General features: G+C 41.3%; 1 protein-coding gene across 4 annotated transcripts; it reads right to left on the bottom strand.

Moving 5' to 3' along the window:
* Nucleotides 1–2229: 2229 nt before the first annotated feature.
* On the bottom strand, nucleotides 2230–17696 carry mindy2 (MINDY lysine 48 deubiquitinase 2). Of its 4 annotated transcripts, none has more exons than XM_079339423.1 (9): nucleotides 16191–17696; nucleotides 15673–15730; nucleotides 14027–14091; nucleotides 8823–8981; nucleotides 8188–8290; nucleotides 6906–7048; nucleotides 5415–5588; nucleotides 3879–4055; nucleotides 2230–3339 (listed from the first exon to the last, which is right to left on the bottom strand). In XM_079339423.1, exons 1-9 carry the CDS (start codon nucleotides 17091–17093, stop codon nucleotides 3151–3153), a joined length of 1971 nt encoding a protein of 656 aa, XP_079195549.1. In that variant the 5' UTR covers nucleotides 17094–17696; the 3' UTR covers nucleotides 2230–3150. The 4 variants fall into 4 exon arrangements, with proteins under 4 accessions (XP_079195549.1, XP_079195547.1, XP_079195548.1 ...); XM_079339421.1 differs by having other exon boundaries at nucleotides 2230–3336; nucleotides 3879–4085; nucleotides 16191–17694; XM_079339422.1 differs by having other exon boundaries at nucleotides 2230–3330; nucleotides 3879–4085; nucleotides 16191–17694.
* Nucleotides 17697–18327: the final 631 nt, after the last annotated feature.

Below are 18327 nucleotides of genomic sequence, written 5' to 3'. Positions count from 1 at the left end.
TCGGGCCGAGTACCAATTCATCTCTTCCTGATTTATGAGCTGCATGCTGGTTCTCGGGCCTCTGCACTTTTTGCCTTTTGCCTGGTATAGGTGTACCACTAACCTGAATATATCAAATTGCAGCAAGTTCTATTGACGTGGTTCTATTTTTAACAGATGTAATCTTTCATTTTAAACCAAAACATTTAAACAGCCCTTTCATCCTTTTACAGGTTCATCTTACTCTGCTTGTTAAATCTAACACCCCCCAAGTTCAGATCATTCTTGTGGCCATTATTCAGTTCTTTAAAGGTACCCAAAGAACAATAGCACTCTTGCACAATTTATGTTTTGTATAAAATGAGGTATGTTTCTCTTCTGTTAGTGCATATCAATGTAACAGTGCAAAAACCAATTACAACAACTACTTTTTTTCAACGACCACCTTGTCAAAACATTAGTTTTTTTTGTTTTTTACAGCATTTACCCCACCATCACTTTCACAAGGCATACAAGCAACCACTTGAACACACTGAACACACAATATCCTTCTGATCAATTTGTCTCAGGAACTAGGGTGAAACAAACACGGTCCAACAAAAATATTCAATCTGGTAGTGACTAGGGATAGAAAGCTAATGCGCAGTCGTAAATCTGAAATCATCACATTAAAAATGTGTGCCATGTGTCACTGCACGCTTTTCACTCTTATTAACACCTAAACATACATTTCCAGATCAGCTCAAACCGATGCAAAGTTTCCTTTTTCAGCATTTTCACTTCAAGGGGCCACAACATAAATGACATGAAACTTCAAAAGAAAAAAGAAAACAAAAAAAGCAAAATGTTGCCAGAAAGTCTCCCCTCTATCTTCTTGCTCTTACCTTATAAAAACGTGTTATTTATTTGAGCAGCATGGGAGAAAACTGCTAAGAAGTCCATGAAAAATGTCCATAATTAATTACCAATTTTTCCTTAAACTCATCTATTGAGACTTTTATTTGTCATTGAGTAGTCCAAGTTAACACGAAAAGAGCAGCTTAGTTCTAGTGTCAATCAACTAGTTCTAGTGTAATCAACAAGCTGCTGCTGCAGCCGCTTGCTCCTGTCCTTCAAAGTGTCAACAGTTATATGGATACATAGATAATTAAAAACATGAGGGACAAAGTGAGGACAGGCCGAGGAACTGTGCCGGTACATAAAAGACACTGGAGGATTATGTTCCTTCAGAAGAGGCCTGAGAGTATTTCTGATGTTCATGTGGAAACACGGGGATTGTCTCAGTCTGAAAAAACGCCTGTTTTAGTTTGTCCTATAAACTATGTTGTAATGTTTTAAGGCGATTTACATGTTTATATATGTACAAAAACAAAGCCTTGAAAGCGACACAAACATGATGCCCGTAAGAAAGGCTTCCCATACAATAGATAGCCTGCTGCCTACATGTCATTGACCTGTCCTGACATTTGTTCTTGCGGAACAAAAAGTACCAGATACCCCTTTACAAGCACAATGTTGTCCCTCAGTCTGTAACAGAAGGCTTGAGTCAAGGCATCCTATTGGAATGTATAGATAGAAAAGTTTCTCAGGAGGCAGTCCCATGGTACGATAATGGCACAGACCATAATAAGAATGCGTAAGGGAAATATGTACATCATGTGTTTGAACTTTCAAAGCTGCAGTGAAATGCACTAAAGTCAAAAGGTGATTATTCCGTATTCAGGATATATAACCCCAGGACAGATCTGTTTGTTAACATCAACCTTTAGGCCTCACTGTCTTTACAAATAACAGACATTATTTATGTAAAAGGGATGAGGAAAAGGAGTGAAGCGTCAACTTAGCACAGCTACAGCTTAAAACCCAATCACTTTATCTTGAAGTCACAGTTTTGCAGTTTGGCTGTGGAAAGGTTTCTCAATTACTTCAAGAGCTTTTTTCACTGTTTCGAGCAATTTTACAAGCAAGAGACAAAATGTTGTGGCATTTCTCTCAAAAACTTTGCTGCAGTGAATCTCTAACATCTAAAAACTAAGAAAGGGGTTAATGATAGTGCCTGCACACGTTGCGTTTCCTCCATAAGAGAATGTGAAAAGGAAAAAAGAAACCTTATACTCTCAGGGTTGATCTCCTACAAATATAATCTGCCATTAGTGTCATATAGATAAATGCCAGACTCAGACACATTTCCTCAGTTCAGTCCTGCAACATTATTCTCAGTTTGACTGTCCCAAGAATGTTTTTCTGAAAAACAAAAAAGACATTTAATGTCTCCAATTTGTAGCTTATGTGCTACAATAACAAATAAAATTGGCTATTTCCAAAATGAAATCTGTTACATCAGTGATGCTAAGTAAATGTGACATGTTTAAACATGCTGTTATACCACATAGCACACATGTACTGTACATACCACACACATTCAAACGGAGCAGAATACAACACCGCCATACTCTGGTAAGGCAAATCTGAACAGGGCAAGCTGTGATGAGTAGTCACTGTAGCCACGGTATCTGGCAGCTATCTGGTGTCAATTCACCCTTCAGTACATAGTGTTTCACAGGGGAAAACATACTGCTACAATGATTTCTAACAAAGGAAAACCCTTTCAGCTCACAGAGAAAATAAACCTCTCCAAAAATCTGCTTCTTACATGGATACAAACTTAAAATGTGAATCTTGGCATCAACAGCTTACTTAAAAATTTCAACAAAAACCAAAAGATTGTGTCTTTCAATATATATATGTGTTTTGTAAATATTGATAAGTACAAAAAAAAAGCTTATGAGCTGCAAAAAGAAAAATGAATGAAATGAATTATTGAAATGTTGTGATGTTTTGTTTCTTCAGATTGTGTCTTGCTATAAAACATACCACCCCACATCACAAATATAGTGCACTGTGCAACTTGTACCAAAGTTTGGCTGACTCTATGAAAGATACAGGGGTAGTTGTCGTTGTAGTGTCACTTCCTCTGGTGTCCAGGTTCTACTGAGGATAGAGGCAGGCACCAGTGGTTTGGGAGCAGCAGATCCTCTGTTAGTCTTGTCGCGTCCCCTACTCAAACGTCTCCTCCCTTATTTGTCGCCGAGTAGGGGGGCCACGTCCCCTTTCTCACAGATAAGCAAATGCACAAAACACTCACACGCACAGTCACACAGACGCTGTATGTTACAAAATAACACATTTGTCTTTATCCTTTGATTCTTTCTTGGCTTTGCGCTCGCTGCTTGAGGATTGTTTCCCCGGGCTGGCCGTGGTTCCGGCTGCTGCAGCTGTCCCCGGGCCGCCTGCTGCTCCTCCTGCTCCAGCGCCTCCTCTGTCTAACTCGTCTACCTCAGCAGGCTCCTGCTGGCCCTGCTGCAAGAACATAGTAAGAGTACACAGTTATAGATGCACGTCTTAAAAGCAAAGCCACTTGTTCTACAAACAAAAAAAGCTAAATGTTAAATAATATTGTAACGAAATAACCAATGAGAAATAAAATGACCCCAGAGGGGTCAATCAGCAGGCCTGGTATATTCATGATTTTATTATTTTTAAAGAGAGAAAAAAACAAAACAAGAGGGATAAGCTTTTGTTTCTTTCCTCTTTTGGCCTTTTCTGATTTTCATATTTTTGATTTATAAGCCTTACCTATCTGCACCAAGGAGGTGTAATAACTACCTTTTGAAAGATAATGTGTGTGGGATGGACTCACTCTACAGGAGAGCATCATTTGAAAAAAAATAAAATTAATCATCCCTTTACAGCCCCTTAAAGCTCAAACCTTCTGATATCCATCTGTTTACGAAACACAACATCCTTCCTTACATACACATTAAACACCTCAGATTTGTTGGAAGTCGACCTTCCCCTCCCTCTCCCCCCAGCCTCTGTCTCCTCCAGGCCCTCCCTACCTGTGCCTGTGCTGCTGCTGCTGCTGCTGCTGCTGCTGCAGCCGCCTGCTCCTGCTCTTGCTCCTGGTAGTACTGCGATGCTCGTCGGTCCTCCTCTTCCTGCAGCTTCTTGGCTAGTTCCAGGTCACTGATGCCTTCTGGGAGTTGCTCCCACTGTAGATCCTGACTCTGCTGCTCCTGTTGCAGCGACAGGGCCATCAGATAGTCCTGACACACATGAGCAGGCACAAAGAGACAGAGAGAGACTGAGCTATGAGCAAAGCTGTCAATGTTTGACTCAATAACTTATGTGAAATATAATAATACATTTTTTCATTTGCTGTCCTCTTTTTTTTTTAATATAGGTATACAGTAACTTGTGTTGTAACTTACAAAACCTCCTTTATAATGGTGGTACCCATTTATGTAGTTTCCTCTATTTTGCTGTGTACTTTGTCACTGCAAAGACCCAATTTCCCCGGAATCAATACACGTTTTCATCAATTTTACTGAAATGAATATAAGTGCAGAAAACTGCCTGATTTTTCTCACCAACTGTAGCAAAGATCACTAGTTTTCCCACAGGTTTCTTCTCTGTTCTTTCTACACCTCACTTCAGTACATTTCCTGCACCCCCCCGTAAATGCATGCAGCTTGCACTCTGTCATTGATTAGTTGGATTGCATTCACCTCGTCACTGCTTCTTTTAGATGGCACTCCCTTGCACTCATGTTTGGATCTGCACATGGTGTTTTTCACTTCTGTTTTTTTAGTTATCTAGTCCACTTTATTTTATCTTAAGTACTTCATTCATCATTATTTATAGGTAAATCTAGGTTGACTTGTTTATTGTTCTAATGTTATTTTATTTTGTCCTTCAACACGGATGTTCAAACATCTTGTGTGTTTTTTCTGTTACTCTTGTTTCCTCCGAATTGGATGAAATAAACCTGTTCAACTGAAATCAAGTCTTGTTGTTGGACAATGGCATCCTGACTCAAGGCCCATGCTGACAGCCCCCTTATTCAAAGAACCCTTCGGTACACCTTCTTGTAGATAAAGAGGTCTGAGCCCGAGTAAGCAGGGAGTATACAAAGTTAAAGCTCCCACTTTCTTATCTAGTCTGTCGTGCGTGGGTGCCAATCAGACCGTTTGTCAGCAAGCTCTGTGTCTCTGGAGCAGCCTGGCCGGCAAATGAGCAGACAGCTGTACAACAATACAAACACTCCCAAGGGACACAATGCATTGTGGTAATGTTTGAAAAGCACGTATGGGCGAGCCCTATCGTGTACTGTTAAGGCTGTAATAAGTATGTGTCTGAATAGCTGAAACTGGGAGGTATAGCACATCAATTATTGTGAAAACGTGTTTCCATTGTTTTTAGTCCTGAAGAGTGAACAGTGGATTTTTGTTATCATAACATATATAACATAACGTAATGATTGATTTTACTCTGTCTCTGCCTTTGTGGCGTAAAGAGCAATGTCATGGTAAAGCATGTCATGGTTTTAAGATAATTGCTGGTTTTGCTAGTCTTGCCTGCCATAGTGCTCAGACCTGGTCTATCTGATCCTGCTGGCCTCGATATACCGTCTCTGGATCAGAAGGAGGTCGCAATCGGAACTCGGAATCGCAGAAGTTGCCGTCTCCGTCAACGTTGTGTAGACTCTCCCAGACTACCTTCTCCTCTGTCAGGAAACCCTGATCAGTGACCAGGAGGTACAGCTGGCCCTAGGAAAGCAACCACAAACAGGACACATTACACACAGTCAACTATGCACACTATGCAGACACTGTATACACCCACACATGTATACATACTAGTTTATTAAGTGCGTCTGTATGAACACGTCCATGCATGATAAGGGAGTGTGGATAAGTGAATACAAGAGAGCTTAAGCTGCCATGATAAGTTATCTGGGTGTTCGAGGGGATGCACAAAGCTCTGCTGACATTGGCAGCCGTACAGTACTTTACACAATATCCCCTGAGATAACAGGAAAGGTCTGCTCTGATATGACTAGAACGCTGTGGACAAGGGCTGATGGGCGCCATACACGCATGCCCTGAATAATGGAACAGTTCAACTCAGGATTGTTCAAATATTTGTTAAGATTCACATGTAGCATTTCCCCCCCCCAGTTTTAAGAGCATGCTATAACAAATCTGTTTACAGAGCACTATGGAAAAACATTGAAGAGCACTGGAATAGTGTTGTAGAGTGATTGTAACACTTGTCAACTTATTTTTGTAGTTGCAAGACTTTTAATCGTTCATCCTTGGCCCCCAAAACAGTTAGTCTTAGGTTCGTCTTGGTTATACTGAAGAAAATTATGGAACATCCATTCATTAGTCTGTTCATTGCCTCTACCTAGTACTTTTATGGGGCCGTAGTTGCCTGGCCACACTGTAATGTCGATGAGTGTGTCATCAGTGTAGTTTTATTTGTTTGTTTTATTTTCTATATGCTGAACCAATGGGAGCATGTCCTGTAGATGTTAAAAAGAAGATGGGAACTCTACCCTCCTTAAGTCATACTCAAACCAGTTCAGACAATGAGTCAGAAAGTCCAGCCAAGTTCAACGGTCAATCAAGTTACCGTATATAGGATGGTCAACTGTGTCAATGCAGAACTCTTACCCAGTGATAATAAGACTGAAGTTATGCCAATGTCCCCGTTTAAGCAGATGCCATTAAACACCTTAACAACAGTAGTTTCAGTGCTGTGACGTGAACGAATCAAAGCAGTTAATGATTGTCAATAAGTTAATCAACTGTTAAAAACAACCTTTTTTTTCTTCTTTTTTTTCGTCTCACAGACATAAATAGAAACGCCTGTTCAGGATTGCAAAGATAGTTTTACCTTTATCTGAACACACATTAGCAATGAAACAGACTGAAATATACCGTCCCATTGTAGCGGCTTCTAGCATCAGTTCTGAGTCAGGGAACAGGGACACTTCCTGACCATTAAGATTCCCAGAGATCTGACTCATGCAAATACACAGAGTAACTGTTAAGATGGTGTCATTACTTTTCACTTCTGACCTTGTACTTGATCATGGTGCTGAAATGGTTATTCCTGAAAAAGACACAGAGCTCTCCCTCCTGCACAGTGGACGTGAGCTCACATAAGCCGTGGTAGGTCAGCTGTGTGGCTGTGCTGCTCAGAAACTGCTCTGCAACGATGCCTGGGACAAAACACGCAGGGAACAAAACAGAGATTGAGTTTTAGAAGAAGGCAAACAGAAACAGGGCTAGAGGATGAACTTGATGATGATATTTTATTGTATCTTTACGTCGCTGTTTTTGCAGAATATACAGACCAATTCAAAATAGATTTAATTGTGTGATGATACTTTTTAGTTTGACAGGAGTGTTTATCACTGAGAAACTAAACTTGTTTAGAAAACAAGCAATAACAATAATTTGTTACTCATATATTAACTATTATTGGAAAACACTTTAAACTGTGAACATTTTAAGGTCGGACCAATAGATCACTCATCCCACTACAACCAACAAACAAAGAATTTATGACTCATTATGAAGGTGGGTCACTATTTGGAAAACCCTACTGTCATGTGTGTAGTAGCTGTTTGAACATTCAGACACTGAATGTGCTGCTGGAAGCGGTTACTATAGTGAACTCAATATAGGCTGAGAGGCAGATGGTGAGGGACATCTGTGAGACAGAACAGCATTTAGTTGGGAGGCCACATAATTGTGCGATCGTCAAACAGACGGAGGAGAGAGGAGCAGCCCAGAAAGAGCCGCAACTTTTATGGAAAGATCGAAAAGATTGTTGAAGTTGAATATTGTAGCACATTAAAGCACTGGAGTTGAGATGTTTAGTTCTCTCAGCGAAGTGCAGCAGCATCAGCCATTTAAATCAGGTCCTCAAACGCATTATTCGAGGCTACAAAAGCAGAAACACAATGTAAAAGGAGTGAATGCCAGTATCAACATGATCATCCACTGAAGCTTTGATGTGTTCACTTGGCATCTGCCCAGCTGAAAACTACTCAGGAAGCTCAGTGTCGAAAGAGCAAATGTTTTGAGTGAAGTTAGTGACAGCTGGCAAGAAAACTGTGAGCTGTGGAAGTAGGTCATTAGATGAGTGGTCACATGTATGTCCTGGTTTTATTTCAGTTTGTCCTTTGGTTTTCTGCAGAATGCATTCATCCTCGACAGTCCAGTTAACATTTCACTAGAAGTGAATGTGTGACAGAGTTAATATTATACCTGTGCCACTAAGTGAAAGGGAATACAGGATTTGTCTATTTCCCTCTGCAGTGGGATTAAAGAGAAGAGAAGGGAGAACACCCACCTTCCCCTGCCAGCTCACTGTTCTCGGACTGTTTGCAGGATATTATCTTCTCCACCAGCTGGTTGTAACTGCAGTTGCCCACTGCCTTGACAATGTCATGCATCTGCAAACAAAAGATAAAAACGTTGGGAAAGAACATTCACCGAGCTGTATTCCTGAAAGTCGGAGTGCTTTAATACAACGTTCAGAACAGGGTAAAAGTCCAAAAGTAAAAGAAGAGCTTCATGCTCAAACTACTATCACTGTGTAGACTTGATTTATTTTGAGTCGTCGCAACTGAACTTGACTGCATTGAAGCATTCATTCTCTTTATTTAGGGTTGTTTGTACTATTACTTTGATTGGACAAAAAAACGGACAAGGACACGCAGACCACATCCACAGGACAGTGTATCAATAGAGATGAGATTTGTACGAATTAAAAAACAAAATTACTACCAACCTCTTAAACCCTATTAAAGGGGTACCTGTAATTAAATACAACTACACCAGTACAACAGTTTAAAAAACAGACAGCTACTCTCAAACAAACCAACACAAAGAGCTTCAAGCAGAAACTGGATGGGAGTAAAAAAATAAGTTTATTCCAGGTATGTGGAGAGAAAGAGCAGCAACAATCAGTCAGGTCCAGCTCACCTGGGGGTCAACCAGCCAGCCGTGGTAGAGAGGGATGTCCAGCAGATCAAACACGATGCACTCTGGGGTGTACTCGAAGACTCGCACCCCTGTGAACTTGACATTCACATCCAGACCCGTCTGCAACTTGTGCAACACTGCCATGGCATCGCTCATGTTCTGGGAAGCAGAGAGAAGAGGGGGGGTCAGATCGAAAACTTCATGACGATGACAACGCTACAGAATGATGGGACCGTTATTAAAAAACAAACAAACCAGAAACCGCATCTAATCCAGCTGTTTGCATTTACTGTGAGATGTCACATTTGATACATTGTTCCTGCTTGTCTGCACAGTCATCAGAGCTACAGAGAGAATGTTGTGTCTTTATTAGTATCATTAGCTGCTGTTAATTCAACACACAAGAAGTGCTCGCATTTACTCTCGCTCCTGCTTTATGTTAACTTCACTGACTTTTCGTTGAATGTTTTCATATTTCCTGCACTTATTAGGTTTTGCTCTGCTTCCTGTCAATCAGCCTTCAACCACAGGAAGCAATACAATTCTCTGCCAGGAAAGCATTTGATATTGCATTTCTGGGTAAGCTCTGTCTTCTCATCGTGAGATATGATATACTATTACTGAGGGACAGACAGGATATCAGGGAGACTTGCTCGAAACGGCTGCCTTTGTTTGAGTTTTCAGGGGAGGCATTTCTGAATTTAGTTAAGGCTGGGGCCAGAATGAGTTGAAGCTAGTGGATCCTCTCGCCACGACAATATAGTCTTCAGCTAGACTGTGCATCTTATTTACTACATTTACAAAATATTAACTTCAAATGACCTTAATGTCTTTGCTTTCAGATGATGTGTGATGACTCACTTAGCAGAAGATATGTACTGAAGTCCACTCTCACATTCACACTCACACTCATGCACGCACACACACTATCAGCAGACTGAGCAGAACCAGCAGGAAAAACACAGGTGCACAAAAAAGACAAGACAGAATTAGTCAACACATTCTCAACAGGCAGTGCTTTGTGATATAGACGTGTACAGTATGTAGTGAAGAGGCCTACAGTAGGTTTATCTTGATACACCGACCCAGAACAGAACTCACAAAGAGCTGCTCTGGGTTATATTCGGTGAAATCATCCAGGGAACCCCAGACTCAGACCTCCAGACCTGTTTTACAGCAGCAGCCTGTTCAACTTCTCTGCCAGCTTCAAATGATTGCTGTTTCTTGATATGTATGCATGTAACGCTATTATAAGTTTCATCCTATAAAAACTTTCATCCTGCTGCCAATTCTTTTTTTATGTGATAAATTTGTTTTTTTTTATGTTTCCCATGATGGGGGGGGGGGGGGGGGGGGGGGGGGAGCATCCTCACAACAAAAGTAGTCACAAAAAAGAAGAAAAAAGGACAATCTGAGTACATCAGTTCCTAATTGCCAAAGACAAAAAAACAGAAAAAACTGCTGCCAATTCTGTAACACCTCAATACAACTTCACCATATTTGAATGCATGATTAAACAGTTGTAGAACATGTAAAGTGGAATTGTATGTTGGAATTCTCCAAAATACATAAATAATGATAATCTTCATTAGGCTCTGTGCAATATAATACGTTTTACTTGGCTACGTGTTCTCCTATAATCATGGGACATTGTCATGCTGATTTGGTCCTTTTTATAACAACGATGTCTCTTCATGTGAGAGGCTGAGTTCACTAGTCATATACAACAAATAGATTCCATTTTATTTATACGTAAAACATAACAGCACACTTTGCTTTGCATTGCTCTAGCGGAGCTGCTTGAATCTATGGCTCAAGAGGTAAAGATTTTGAGCACGGCCAAAAATGTATACATTTCAACTTAAATCAGCAAGTGATCTGTTGAACAGGCTCGCGTACAACTACCAAATCACCCTTTCATTTTATCTGCAGAACAACCTTTCACTGCGCTGTGTTAGACAATGTACTCTACTCACTTTACGTCATGCACTCATACACCTGAGAACCAAACAGACTCATTCTTGCATTCAGCCTCGAAGCACTGTTTCCCAGCTGGCTCTGAACTCTGCCGCCATTAAACTCTGAGAGCAAGACCGACCTTGCAGCTGAGCCCCACTTCTCTGTTGCAAGTGTATAGTAGTAAGGTATTACTCTTCGACTTCAACTCAAAGAGAGAGCGAGTGGAGAAAAATATCCAAAAGCAGAAAATCCCTCTACACCCACCAAATTACCCCGACTCTTAAACTGCAGCTTTCTTTGCAGTTTCCCTGAATGTAAACAGGACTGATTATTTCTTATGACCAGAGAGGAAAACAACAATGAAACATTGGCGCACCAGCTGGCCTAGCGGGTAGTTTGTGCGCCCCATGCACACAGGCCGTTCTTCTCAAAGCAGGCAGCCCAGGTTTGACTCCGACCTGTGACTCCTCACCCACGTACGTCATTCCCTACTTTCTCTCTCTCCAATAGTTTCCCACGTTATCCACTGTCCTATCTGAATAAAGGCACAAAAAAGCCTTTAAAGTTTATTCAGTTGAAAAAGAAAAAAACAATGACGTGTGACAGTATCGGCCATTTTCCAACACATTCCTTCAGTTCCTACAGCACTGGATTGTTTTCGCAGCAGCAGATACTGTACATCCCGTTCGCGGCAAGCTACTCCAGCTTTGCCGTTTTGGTGTGTACATCCGAGGTGAAAAGCCCGCAGCTGGCCCCTCTGAGTGTGTGGATTAGGACGCTTATGTGCGGCAGCGATGGCAGGATTAGCAGGCTTGTGTAATGGACCACTTCTCCTCACTTTAGGGCAGAGGGCTCCGACAGCAGATGAGCTCTTTGAGATCAGCTGATTAGCACTGAATCACTCACATTCATCGGTGCTTACGTTGGATTCATCTCCATAGTACAACATAAGCGCTAAACACCGCTGAGGCTTTTCAGTGTTAATTCTTTCACTCTTCAGATTGTGTGTCCCTGAAGAGAGAACCCTTGCAGCTCTTTTTTTTGTATGTTCATGACAAGTACACCTGATCAAATTCCTGAGTAAAAGTTGACACTTTCAGCCAAGAAATAAAACTACAATGAAGCCTCACCCGATCAACAGCTGCGTTGAAGAAAAGAGTCTTTCTCAGTTTTTTGCATTTTGAGATTAAACTAAAACTTTTCTCCTATGAAACACAACACATTTTTGTTTAGAAATGTGTACTAGAGGGAGAACAGTTTCATTAAATACAACAGCCGGATTTTTGTCATGTGACTGGTAGCTGTGAGTCTCTCTGCATGTACAGTACATGTCACACTTGCCTGTAAAACTGCAGTATACATACATACACACACATAATGTCATCACACATTAGTGAGAGCTGGTTTATGTGACTGGACCGTCCCACAATGTGGGTCATACTTTCATGAATCCTGCCCCGCACATCGGCAGCTGCTCTACATTTTGGCTGGATTAATCATCAAGCTAATCTAATGTTTTCAATGCTTGTCAGCCCCTATTCGAATACATTAGGAGGACAGTCCAGCTCTGAATATAATGCAATCGAATCTAATCATTTACTTCCAGCAAAAAGATGGATTTAAGAAACATTTGTGAAGACCAATCCCCTCTCATCCAGTAGCTGAACAGTGAGTATGGAGGAGATGCTTTGTGAGAGTGCTGGATCCACTGAGATAAAAGCAGAGCAAATCTACACTCTCTCTTCCACCGCTCCGCCAAGTAAATATTTAACAATAGCTAAAGAGCAGCAATGCAGCTGCTATTTTAATCCTCACACACTCTTGCGACAGATGATGTTTTTTTTGGCTGACTTTAAAAATAGAACTTCCTCGGTCGTGATCTCCAACAGCTCTTTTCTAAGTCAGTCTGACTTCAGTTGTGTCTTACATAGATCCAAAAGGCAGTGAAAGCACATCTCTGCTGGTTATACAGTATAGAAGAGGACACCTTTTAGTTTTATAGGACATCTTTCGTATCGTATTTTCTTTCGTATTGCGTATCTCAGATATCCAGCTCCCACTGTCATTTCCACATCCTGTGTCATAGAACACGGACATGAGGACACACACATGTTAAAGAGCTCCCAGGCCGGTGTCCAGGATTAGACTGCCATAATAACTATGCAACACAAACTTCCAACCACTCCCTTACTTTAACTGTGCATGCCGAAAACACCACTGACATATTTAAGAGCTTGTATTTCAGTTCAACTTAAATTTAGACCAAACATAGCCATGACCCTATATAAGAATACTGCAAATGATTTTTTTTTCTGCCCTCCAAATGAGGGACAAGTGTAGCTTCAAATCATTCCCAGATGTGCTGGTGCTCTTTCCACGCAAGGAGGTACAGTCTCTCTCACTCCATATAGGCAGGCAGCGGAGATGAGAGGAAGCAGGAGAGCTGCAGCTCCATCTCCAAGTGCCTCTTACGGTGAGCCACACACACGTGCATGAATACACCAACAGCCTCAGTAATAGCCAGGAGCTGAACCCAGCCATGCGTCTCTAAGCATTCACAGCCATGTGAAACAACATAATCTGACACTCTTGACCCCTGTTGATTTCCTGGGCTTTGCAAGGCATATCTTATGTAACCTAAAGAGCAGTTGGAGAAAAAGACAAGCTGTAGTTTATGGGGTTTGTAATCATCTCGATGCGTGTTTTCATTTTATAGAACTATCAGCTGACCTCCTCTCTCAGCGCATATATGCTCAGTCGCTTAGCTGTGAGCTCTAGTGTGCAGTACATCAGAGCAGTGCGTGTGTCACTTTATATACTGAAGTTAATAGACACTAATGACATTAAAAATAGCAGCAATATTTTGAATTTGCAAGGGACAAAGTAAGAGCTCACGTTAAACGTACTCAATTACGAGGTATACAGAGAGTATCCCTGAAGCAACTAAGCAACTTATCAGCACATGCACAAGCACGCACGCACTCACACACACACACACACACACACACACACACTTCCTTTCTTTTTTTTAAGGCTAGAAAAAAAGAAAAGAAGGGAAACCTGTCACTACTATGGAGGACTGCAGCAGTGAACTGTTGACTCCTTCAATATTTGTATCCATCTGTCTCTATGGGCCCAGATCACTGGCATGCTCTACTCCTGAGTGATGAGCACCACCCACTTTTAACACAACAGCTAAACTTCATCTCTCTTGGTGTTTGTGTCAAATATTATTCAGAGCTTACCTGCTCATAGTTTAGCCGCTGGGCTTCCGATATCTCTTTAGGCTTGGTTTCCAGAATGTAGTCCCCTGCAGAGGAACAGAAGGAGAGAGACGTTGCCAGACGTATATTGTTGTGACAGAAAAACAAGGGGGTAGAACTGGCCAGCTGTTTCCTCTGAATACACTGTGCCAAATATGGAGAAGCAGCTGAGTCCCTGTCCACTGTGGAATCACCTGAAAGCTTCATGGCCTCAGTTCTGTAGCAGTATGACCTGAAGCAAGCAGCACAGTCTGGCACAGTACCATGCTAATGCAATCCTTTACTTCTCCATTTTCAAAAACATTTCAATATTTGGCATAGACTGAATAACAGAAACCTAAATTATTCTTGTTACTGCTGTCAAAGTGTGATTACAGTTGACTTATTTACTTGCAAAACTCTTGTGTAAGTATTTTTCAAAAATACTTTACAGAGACTCTTTAATGTTTAAGGAGCTGGCGAGCGCATCATGCTGGACTGTCAACACACAGTTTTCCAGCAAATAACTCAGAGATCTGCCATCAACACCCTGTCATCAACGGCTACATTAAAACAGCTTGAACGAAGCAAAGACAAAATCGTTTTAAGATGTTTACTTGAGCTGTATTAGTGTCAAATCCTTAAATACCTACTCGGAGTGTGTACAAAGTACAGTAAATCACGATAGTGTGAAGGAAGAACGCGTTTGGTTTTCATAAACAGTATAAGTCAGCAAGCTAAATAGTGCTATTAACTGAACTGTTATTTATGTAGCAATCAGGCTCATAGTCTCTTTATCGCTGTTTTTATGGTTAGAAAAAATAGAAAGGAAAAGAAACCTGTCACTACTATGGAGGACTGCAGCAGTGAACTGTTGACTCCTTCAATATTTGTATCCATCTGTCTCTATGGGCCCAGATCACTGGCATGCTCTACTCCTGAGTGATGAGCACCACCCACTTTTAACACAACAGCTAAACTTCATCTCTCTTGGTGTTTGTGTCTAAGTGCTATAAACAGCATTGCTAAGAGAGAAAGTTAAGAGAGTGTCCAGGATGTAGCATTATACAAGATCCACATGGACATAAGTGAGCACTTGGGGGTGGGGGGTAGGGGGGTAGGGGGGGTGCAAATAGTGTACTTAATTATGCAAGCATGGTGAACTGACTTCAGAGCTCTCTATTCTGATATTGTAGAGTAATTTGAATGAACGAGGGCAGGATACATCCAGAGAGAAAAGACTGCATTGGTTTCCATTCCAGCAGCAGATTGGATCACAGGGGAATCCCAAGTTCTGCTCTGTTCACTCAGGGACATACAGTATATCTGGCCTTTAAGTATGTAAACAATCATCTGAGAGGATATGAAACACAAGACTGTTTATGAGGCTATTCAAACTCCGGCCAATTGTTCATGCAAGCCAGCATGCAATTATTTAGGAAAGTTACATTATAAATGTGTAATATTCTGCATAATAAGCATACAGTATTGTATCGTTAATGTTCAGCCATTTGAAACAAGCCAAGCAGAAGTGTGTTTGATTCCATTAGGTGGCATAATAATGGTAAAGACAACCAGTTTGTAGTTCCCCTTTGTTCAATAAAATTGTGACACCAACTTGCTCTTTTGAAATCTGTTTAAACTCTCACCAAGATACTCCATCAGTTGCTCAGCAGTGATAATTTCCATCATGGGAGGCATCTTAACCTGCAAGAGACATAATATTGACACCGGCTTTCCATTAATTTGTACCCACATGCAAGACCGAGCACTGCAAAATGTGCTGTTGTGGTGACATTAAATGTGAAAGGGATGGGGGGGGGGCTTTTATCTTGTTGATAGTAAAGATTGCCCATTGGGAGATGCGTAAACATCTCGTATTGTTTTATGTGGATCCAAAGAAGAACTGTTATTGTGGGAAAAGTAAGGATATGGTGTACTAAGTAAGTAGATAAGTCAATGTGCTATGGTTTGACAATATCATCACTTTGACAGATATTACAGGAGGGGCACAGGGTTTTAGTAACAGTTCTTATTCTAGGTGTTTATGTTAACAAGTAGTAACAAGTACTAATGAGGATTCTAAATGTAAGCCTTTCACATTTCAATTGCAATGATGTGCTGATAGAGCTCAGAGAGTCGTTGATCTCATTTCAGGAAGCTTTACCTTCCATGCAAGCAACAAGACGTTCATAATAGCCAGTAATGGACAGGGACCGTTCTCGTTCTGCGTGATGATCGGCGTGTTTTCCTCCCTCCACTTGATCCACTTAATGTGGTATATGGACTGACCAGCGGCCCGGTCCTTAGTGCACGCAGTCTTTGTTCCATCGGCACCGTACTCGTTCCGCAGGGCCAGGACCAGTCCTCTGTCTTCAAGCCCCCCCTCGCTGTTTAGGTCAGAGCTGGGGCATGAGTTCAGGTTGGAGAAAGATTCGAGAGAATCTATGCTTCTGGACTCTCCTCCGAGGCTGGGATCGGGGTCACTCCCACTCGGTAATCCTTCCGATAAGGTGTGCTCCCTGGACAGCCCCGTCTTGACGTTTGCTGTCGTTACATCGTCCGGACACAGATGAGTCGGTTTAACAAGTTTTGTCGGTTTACTTTCAGCACAAACCTCAGGCTGCACATCTGTGATCTCCTTAGTGGGAGGTGAGGACGGACCGTCGGGTTTGTTGTTTACTAACTTTGAGGCAACACCCTCGGTATCTCCTCCAGCCAGCAACGAGTTAGGTCCCATCCCGTTACTGATCCGAACCCCGGACCCCGACAACGATCCGCTGGCCTCAGTGTCCTTCTTCTTCTCCTCCTGTACTGAAAGGACTTCGATCACTTCTGTCAAGTTCCCAGCACTAGAGGTGACATTAACAGAGCTAAGAGTACCAACATTGGTGGTGCTGTTATTGCAACTAACGTTAACCAAAGTGCTGAGAGCAGCCTCACTATTCTTGCATTTCTCGGTTGCTCCTTTCACTCCTCCAACAGCGGAAGCATCGCCCACCATTCCCGCAATCGTGGCACACAAAGAGCTCCCGTCAGTGTCTCGATGCAGGTTTGCATTTTTCTCCATTTTTGATTTACAGGCTGTCGACAGATTTTAGCTAAATTTCAGCAGCAGCTTCGGTCCCAAAGACGCCATGACAACTCTGCGAGTGACGTCATCAGAGTGAATTGCTTTCAGGCCGAGCGGAGGGCAAGGCGATGGTGCGTTTGTGTTACCTCGGATTCTTAACTTTCACAAGTTTGCCACGATAATAGAAAATATATAGGCTGAACAATTCGAAGTATTCGTTCAATTAAATGTTGCTATGCTACATAAAGACTGTAATTACTAGATTAAAATATCAACAGGTATATGCTCTTCATTAAGAAGAACACACATTTAATTTTCGTCCACCTTTCAAACATATATATCTATGTATACAAATATCTATCTCTGAGAACCTTTCACTGGCTGTACAGAATTTGAAACATGTTCTTAGCGGGAGGGAAAATCAAATTAATAGCTACTTAGACATATTTCAGACAAAAATTAAACCACTGACTTGGTCTTACTACCGTTGAACGACGGATTTATTTTGAAATCGACGAATGAAGTAGTTCTTTTACGAGGAAATGTAGGTAGCATGAACAGCACCCTAACGTGCCCGTGACCGTTTTGAGGTGCTCGCGCACTTGTTTGGCCATTATAATCTCGCGTTGATAGACTTTACTACTCTACAGATAAACATGTTTGAACCGTAAAATAGGTTGAACATTTGATCTATACACATGCGAAAAATGTCAATTAATTTATTGATTTGTAAGAAATTAACGCCATAGAATAAATTCATTTTTACAAATCCATATAGTCCACTTGCATTGAGGGGTTTCAGCCGCTAAGTGGCAGCAATTACTTGACTAAATAGACTCAAACGTTAACTGAGATGAGTAGGTGATTTATGGCTCAATTTAAATATAGTTTTATAGGCAGATCTGTCTCTTAAAACTGACCATTCTCCATCCATCTTAAAGATCCAAGCCTGTAGTTCTGGACAGGTAGTTTGCTGATGCTCCTCCCTTCACTTTCATTATGGCGTATCTATTCATTCAAAACTATTTTAACAAATCTAATTATATTTAAAAATATATGTATATACAGATTTGCATCCAAGAAAGCCATGGTACTTGTCACAAGCACTTGAGCTGCTATGAATGCGAAAGACAGAAGAAAGGATCATAACTACATTCTTCAAAATATTTGTTCAAAGACTATTTGATAAAGTGGAGAGCAGACAAACTTTTTGATTTCTAAATTTAAATTT

The sequence above is a fragment of the Symphodus melops genome, assembly GCF_947650265.1.
Source record: "Symphodus melops genome assembly, chromosome: 3".
NCBI lineage: Eukaryota > Metazoa > Chordata > Actinopteri > Labriformes > Labridae > Symphodus > Symphodus melops.
This window is presented reverse-complemented; position numbering and strand designations above follow the sequence as displayed.